The following is a 7,232-nucleotide window of genomic DNA, read 5'->3' on the forward strand; positions in this document are numbered from 1 at the left end:
TTTTTTTTTTTTTTTTATATATATATATATATATATATATATATATATATATATTCTTTTTTCGATTTAGTGTTCTTGTGGGTTACTAAATGACGTAAATCTTTTGAATTTTGTAGCTCTCACTAAAAGGAGACACTCTTAACAAGAGAAGCCAGAAGAGAAATAAAAGAGAAAAAAAAAAGGTTCATTATTATCTGTAATACTGTTTTTACTGGATCACTATTTTATCTCAAAGATAGATTATATATATATATATATATATAGATCTTCTATTCTTTTTTTGTTGTTTGTTATTTAATATAATAATAATAAAAAAAAGACAACGTCTTCGATAATTTCTGTTAGTCTCCATAAACCCGCTCAATCGTGATAATCACCTCAGACTTTTCTTTCTAATTTACAGAGACATAAACATATATATATATAAATATAAATATATATATTATTTATTTATATATAAAAAAAAGAAACAAAAAAGTAAAATAAATACAGAAAGTACAGGATTTTCTTTTTTTCTGTTTTGGAAAAAAAGGTGATCCCCACATCCAGATGGTTTCCATATAAGCAGCTGAAAGAGCACTAAAAACCTTCTTACTATGTGCAATAATTTTATTTGCATAAGTACAATGAATGAACGCAGAATACTCTCTACTCATGGAAATGTCATTTTAACCGTTAATTTAGTCCCCGTCAAAAAATCCAAAAATAAATTAATTAACCCACCAATTTTATTCACACTTGTTTCACTATCTCCTTCAGAGAGCGGTAGCAACAGAATTTTTCTTTTTCTTTTTTTTCTTTTTTGGTTTCTCTCCTTCTTCTTTGAGTGTTTCCTTCTTGTTATTACTGTCTCCATCTATCAAGAGTGAATTTTCTTCTTTTTTTTCCCCCCCTGTCATTCCTCTTTTATTGGTTTTATAGGAATTATTTCTTCACATAAAATGAGTATACACAATACCAGAGCAGGTTGGAAGGAGCAAAAACAAACAAATTAAGACTGGAAAACAAAAAAACTAAAAAAAAAGGGTAATATATCGCAAATAAACAGAAAAAAAAAGGAATTATACAGAAAAATCCATCAAGAGATAATAATAATAAAAACAAAAAAATGTACAGTACAGATTTATCTGTCAACTATGATGCAACACATTTTCCGCTCATTCCTCTTCAACCCCGCCCCAAAAATAATAATAATAATAATAATAATAATAATAATAATAATAATAAAGAATCATAATTCCTCCATAATGAGAATGGAATAATATCAGAAAAGACAGAAAAGAAAAACTCTCTCTCTCTCTCTCATACACATACACAAAACAAACAAAATCACTCAACATAGTCTAGTCAATGTACGGTATACGGAGCAATTCAGGTAGACGTGCCACAATATCATTCCGCAGATCATGTAAAGCCTGAAGTTCCTGCAATCGCAACTGTATTAATTCAGAAAACATATTTGGAGTCATCTGCCAAGCATCACAAATATCCCCAAGTGCGGCAGTGGTGCGGCGATACATATCCAGTGTAAGTTCAGCTACTTCTCCAATGCACATCGCCAAGTCTTTTCCTGAAATAGCGTTAATGGCCTCCAACGCTAACCGTTTTGCTCCAGCGATCATGGCGCGTTTGGCGTCCGCGTTTTCACGAAGACGGTCTGGGTGATTATTCGATACACCAGAGATATTATGATGACTATTATTATTATTATTATTATTATTATTATTATTATTATTATTATTATTATTATTATTATTGCCATTGCTATTGCCATTGTATGTATTTTCGTGGATCACGTTATTCAGATGAAAATCTCTGTTCTCCTGCTGTAGTTTGTTAATCTTATCATTCTGCGCAATAATATGTTCCTGTGCGAGTGCTAACTGATCCTTTATCTCTACAAGTTCCCCCGCCAACTCTTTATTAGCACGTGCAAACGCCTCACGATCCAGGACACGTTTTCGCAGAAACTCCATCTCTCTATCCTTCTCATCCGTCGCTGTGAGGGATATATAAGCCTCTCTCAAGAGTGGACGATACCCTAAAGAGAGCTGTTCACTCCATGCGGTGGTGATTTTCTCTCGAAGGGCAACGGTATCTGCACGAAGAGCTGCGATGACTGTTGGGAGTGTTGTATTCACTCTACGGAACCAAACCTGTGCGGCATTTACATGTTTTTCCACAAAAGTCTCAAGTTCTTTTCCATCTGTTTCCACCATACAAATAAGATCCATAGATGATATATCTAATGTATGCACCTCACCTGGTAGTGCCTGCAAGGCTCTGGCGAGTACAGTGGCGAGGAGGTTTTGTTGATGTTGTTTCCGCACAATCTCAAGAGATAATTTCCGCTCCACATCAGCGGCCCCCTGCACGGCTGTTCCCCGCACAACCGCAATGTGTCCCAACCATAATAAGAACCAACGCCGCATATCTTCTTTTACGGTTCGCAGCGACATTAATTCCACGACTCTCTCTGCCCATAATCGTCGAACCTGTTCTCGCGTTTGAGATTGTTTTTCCATCTCATCTAACTTTTTCTGTAATTTGGTATTCAGTTCTTTGAGTTGGGTACTCTCCTTTGTGAAATCTTTCATAAAGTGAGATCTCTGTTTGGTACCTTGATCAAGTTCATCTTTTAGTGAAATATTTCCTAAACGCAAAGACTCCACCTGTGATGCCAATGTTATCAGTTGATTACCAACACTACTATTACAAATATCATCCGAGATAATATGTACTATTTGTTTACGTGAACGTTTTAAATCTTCAACTTGAGTAATGAGAAGTGGTACAAGCATTTCACCATACTGTGGTGGTTCAGTATCAGAAACATACGTTCCATCAAGAAGACTAATAATTAATCTACATGCATCACGTAAATCATTTATTTCTCCACTCTTTTTATATATTTCTTTACGTAATTCCTTTATAAGATCTCCTGGTTTCAAATTATTTTGAGATGTAAGAGGTGATCCTATTTCTGTAGATTCAAGTCTAAGAGATCTTGTAATACTATGGCTTGGTTCTTCCATTGATACGAATAATGCCATGGGTTTACGCTTTGGTTTTAAATTTCGTAGAAGACTTACTGTTTGCTGTGTTGAATCTCCACTTAGCACATGATGTACTTCTTTCATTAGTATTTCAGATTCTGTTTTTACATGCTCCAGTTCTTGCATTTTATCTTTAAGGTTTGGAATCATATCAGAAAGTTTTAATTTACCTTCTTCTGAAATACCTAATACCGTCTTGGCATCTTTAATAGCTTCACCAGTCTCATTACATAGTAAACTGAGTTTTGATCCAATAGCCGCACTTTTCGCTGCACTCTTCTCATCTTCTACACTCTCATCATCTGTTTCCAAGTCATCAGCAGAACCACCAAGAGCTTCAATACCTTTTCGCATTGCCCCACGAAGTACCTTTACTTCTTTTCCTTTATTTTGAATATGTTTTCGAACAGCTTCAACAACTAATTCAGTTTTCTTTATTATATCTTCCTTCTCACTTTTAGAAGGCTCTACAAAAGTGACATGTTTGGCGCGGCTATTATTATGGTTATTACTGTAGCTAGTCGTACTGCTGTTGTTAGCAATAGATTCAAGAGATGAATCCGGGGCATAGCGTCGAAATTCCATGTAAATTTTCTCGTAAGCTTCACCCAATTCTTTATGAGAATCTTGTAAATGTTTAACAGTATTCACAAGATCATCATATGACATAATAATAGGTTTTTGCTCAACTACAAGTTTGTCATTATGTGAATCAAAGGAATTACTACTATTACATGATCTACTTAGTGAAAGTGTTTCCGTATTTAATATACTCCGCAAATGTGAGAGGGTATTAGCAGCCATTACACTTTCTCGACTCAAACTATTTGCTAATGAATCCACTTCATTTATTTTTTCTTTTTCTTCTTTTGGTTTTATTTTTAAACTTTCTTTAGATTCAAAAGGCCAGTTTCTTAACACCTTAACAGCATCCTCTGCAGCCGCAGCTAATACACTTGCCTTCTCTCCTTCCTTTTCTACAGTTTCCTGTTGCTCCACGTAGAGATCTTCACATCTCATCAGAGTTTCATACATTTGCGTTAGTGCCTCATGAAATGACTGCAGTACAGTAGATATAGATGGCCCATTAGAATCTAATAAATGTTCCTCCTGCAATAATGATTCTCTCATGAATTCCATAGGATCTTTTTTCCCATCTAAAGAACCTGACAACGTACTTTTATTACCCTGATGAAATAAAGGATGTTGGATTCCTTCAACAGTGGTCCGTAATGATGGTGGTTCAGACATATTTTCATGATGTGCCATCATCATCATTTTTTCTGCACCTTCTTTAATAAAATCACGCAAAAATATTGCTAAATTTTTGGTACCAGAGAATTCCTTATCTAATTCCTTTACTGATATTCCTATTTCACCAGTGTGAATACATGCCGCTTCCAATACAGCTTCAAACCCTTCTAATCGTTGCTTCTCAGGAGGAAGTGTATTTCGTAATTTTTCAAGTGCTCTTATTATAGATTCACAATTATTTAGTAATTGTAATGGTTTATTATCACCACGATGTGCCGCTTCTTCTGCGGCATGTTGTCCTTGAAGATTTGTTTTCTTTCCATTCGGCTTGTCAAGTCTTTCAATAACTACTTCTATTACCTTATGGAGTTGTTCCATTTCTTCTTGTTGAACTATTATCTGCTGTCGAAGCTTTTCAGCATCCTTATGAAGATGATCAATAGTGTTTTCCTGTTTTTGTACCTTATCTTCTAAATGAAGTATTTTATCCGAGAGTTTGTTATTGTGTTCCTCAAGATGATGTACGTTTATCTCCAGTCTCTCTCTTTGCCGTTTGAATAGGAAACACTCCCATGCGTTAAACACCTGATGTGTTATTCTTTCTTTTGTTTTGTTTAGAAGTAGTATCACATTTCTACACTTGCGTTGTCGTAATCGTCTAAGCCAAAGACGCCATCGCCGTAAATATTTAATACCCAAATTAATAAAGTCTTGATTCCGTGGAAGAACAGCAATCTTTGTTAACTCTCGTTGTCCTGCCCGAATACTTGTTTGCCGCTGTGTTTGACTGAGCCAACGAAGAAAATGACTCGTTACTGTTCGTTTAATATCCTGATGCTTTAAGAGAACAGCACATCTCTTTAAATGTGTTTGTTGTTGTCTAAATCGGGCGTAATCTTTTAGTTTCTGAAAGTAATGTATTAAAAGGATGAGTTCAGCCTGTTTGCAAATACCATTTAAGGCTGTTCGAAGTCTAATCTTACTTTCTATCTCAGCAGTTTGTGCAGGCATCCTAATATATGAAGTGTTCTTTTTCTTTTCCCCTCTTTCTTTTCTATACCTTCTCCTCTATAGAAGTCACACCCTCCTGATTCATTCAATTGTTTGATTATAAAGAAAAAGAAAGAAAAAAGAAATAGTATTTATGTGTTGAGTAAGAAAAAAATAAAATAAAATAGAAAAGAATTATTATTAGTACTACTATCAATGCCATATCAGTGAGAGTGCAGAGACCCAAATAAAGAAATATAAAAAGAGAAAAAAAAAAAAAAAACTTGTTATCTATATTCACCTGACACTTCCAAACTATTTCTATTCATAACAGCCAGTCGAAACAGATATCTGTAGAAACAACTAAAAAAAAAAAAAAAACCAGAAAAAAAAAATAAAAAATAAAAATAAAACATCTCAATAATAAACTCTGAACTTGTATTTATTTATTGTTTTTAGTTGGACAGAAGGCAACAGAACGCAATTTTATCTGTGGCGTCGCACCACCAACTACAACATTTAAGAGAAGATACGTATATAAACTAACCCAAGAAGAAAGAAAAGAAAAAAAAAGAAAAAAAAACATGGAAAACACAGGAATAAATAACTATTCATTCCCACCCCCGCTTTATTCCACCCATTTATTTTTTTAAACACTATTTACACTACTACACTGAGAACTACAGCGAGATGTGGTGGGAGTTCGCGTCCCACCTCACACACACGCTGCATACGTGTACTATACTGCTGTTCATTACTCTTCCATGCCGATAGCGCAAATGCTTTATTGCGTTTCAGTAGAAAGCAAAAAGGTAACAGTCTACACATCTCTGTTCCATTTGTATGAAGAAGAATCTCAGTTATCACTGTATCAAGCACTATAGAGGAAAAATTCTGAAAAAGAGAAACACCTCCTTCTTCTTGTTGTTGCAATAAATATACAGATCGTTGAAGTTCCTCTGCAAAGACCCAATCAGAAGCCACAACCATATCAGGTATTTCTGAATTAGTATCTGTTACTTCTAGTAATAATGCTTTGCATAGATCTAAAATCCATCTGGCAGCACTATGAGGTGTTAATTGATGTGTGGTAACAAGTTGAGTGATGGTATAAGAGAGCAATGTGAGTGGAGCTGCAGTAGGATTTTGAAACCATTTCGCCACCTTATCTGCACACTCATGCCAGTCTATAATAGGAACAAGTTTGGAGTGTAAAATTAACTGTAGAAGAGTACTATGAGTACTACTGGATGAAATGTCATTATATTCTAAAGAAATATTTCCTTCATGACTCTGTAGTGCTCTGTATCGACGGACAGCTTCCAACTCCCAATCATTTACTGTAATACTGGAAGCCTGTTTCACTTCACCCTCTTCCCCAATACTTTTATTATTATTATTATTATTATTATTATTATTATTATTTGTGTTCTTGCTTTCAGTCTTTTCCTGTTGATCTCCATCTTTTATCTTGTAGTGACGAACCCTCCTCGCTGAGAATCTGTGGCTTGTAGTACTTGCAGCAGAACTCGGCTGTGGCTTCTCTGGGAGTAGTTGATTCCAACATGCCGAGACGCTCATGAAATACTGCTGATGAGAGAGACTTGTTATCTTTTTTTTCCTTTCCCCTTTTTTTTTTCTTCAATACCTCGTGTGTGGCTATTTTTGTCTCTATTATTTTATTATACCTCAAAAACAAGAAGAAAATAAATATGGAAAAGAGAAGCAAAAACATCAGATGTCTCTGGAGAGGAATAATAATAATAAAAAAAAAAAAAAGACGAGGAAAGAAAAAAAAAAAAAAAAGAAGAGGAAAAACTTCGAACAGGTGAAAGAAATTTTTTTTCGACTAGTAGCTACTAGAATTTTATGTTTTTGATTATATTTTCACGGTATTCCTTGTCATATGGAGGAAGGTAGAAGTATTAATTT

At 34.6% G+C, this 7,232-nt stretch overlaps 2 protein-coding genes across 2 annotated transcripts; both read right to left on the reverse strand.

The window, feature by feature from the left end:
- Positions 1-1,343: 1,343 nt before the first annotated feature.
- Positions 1,344-5,321, reverse strand: TM35_000093170 (uncharacterized protein; the record flags this gene model as incomplete). Its single annotated transcript, XM_029024556.1, has 1 exon — positions 1,344-5,321. The coding sequence occupies one exon, from the start codon at positions 5,319-5,321 to the stop codon at positions 1,344-1,346; it is 3,978 nt and encodes a 1,325-aa protein (XP_028884333.1).
- Positions 5,322-5,960: 639 nt separating this feature from the next.
- On the reverse strand, positions 5,961-6,881 carry TM35_000093180 (uncharacterized protein; the record flags this gene model as incomplete). Its single annotated transcript, XM_029024557.1, has 1 exon — positions 5,961-6,881. The coding sequence occupies one exon, from the start codon at positions 6,879-6,881 to the stop codon at positions 5,961-5,963; it is 921 nt and encodes a 306-aa protein (XP_028884334.1).
- Between the last annotated feature and the right edge of the window lie 351 nt (positions 6,882-7,232).

The sequence above is a fragment of the Trypanosoma theileri genome (genome assembly GCF_002087225.1).
Source record: "Trypanosoma theileri isolate Edinburgh chromosome Unknown TM35_Tth_9_V1, whole genome shotgun sequence".
In the NCBI taxonomy this organism is placed as follows: domain Eukaryota; phylum Euglenozoa; class Kinetoplastea; order Trypanosomatida; family Trypanosomatidae; genus Trypanosoma; species Trypanosoma theileri.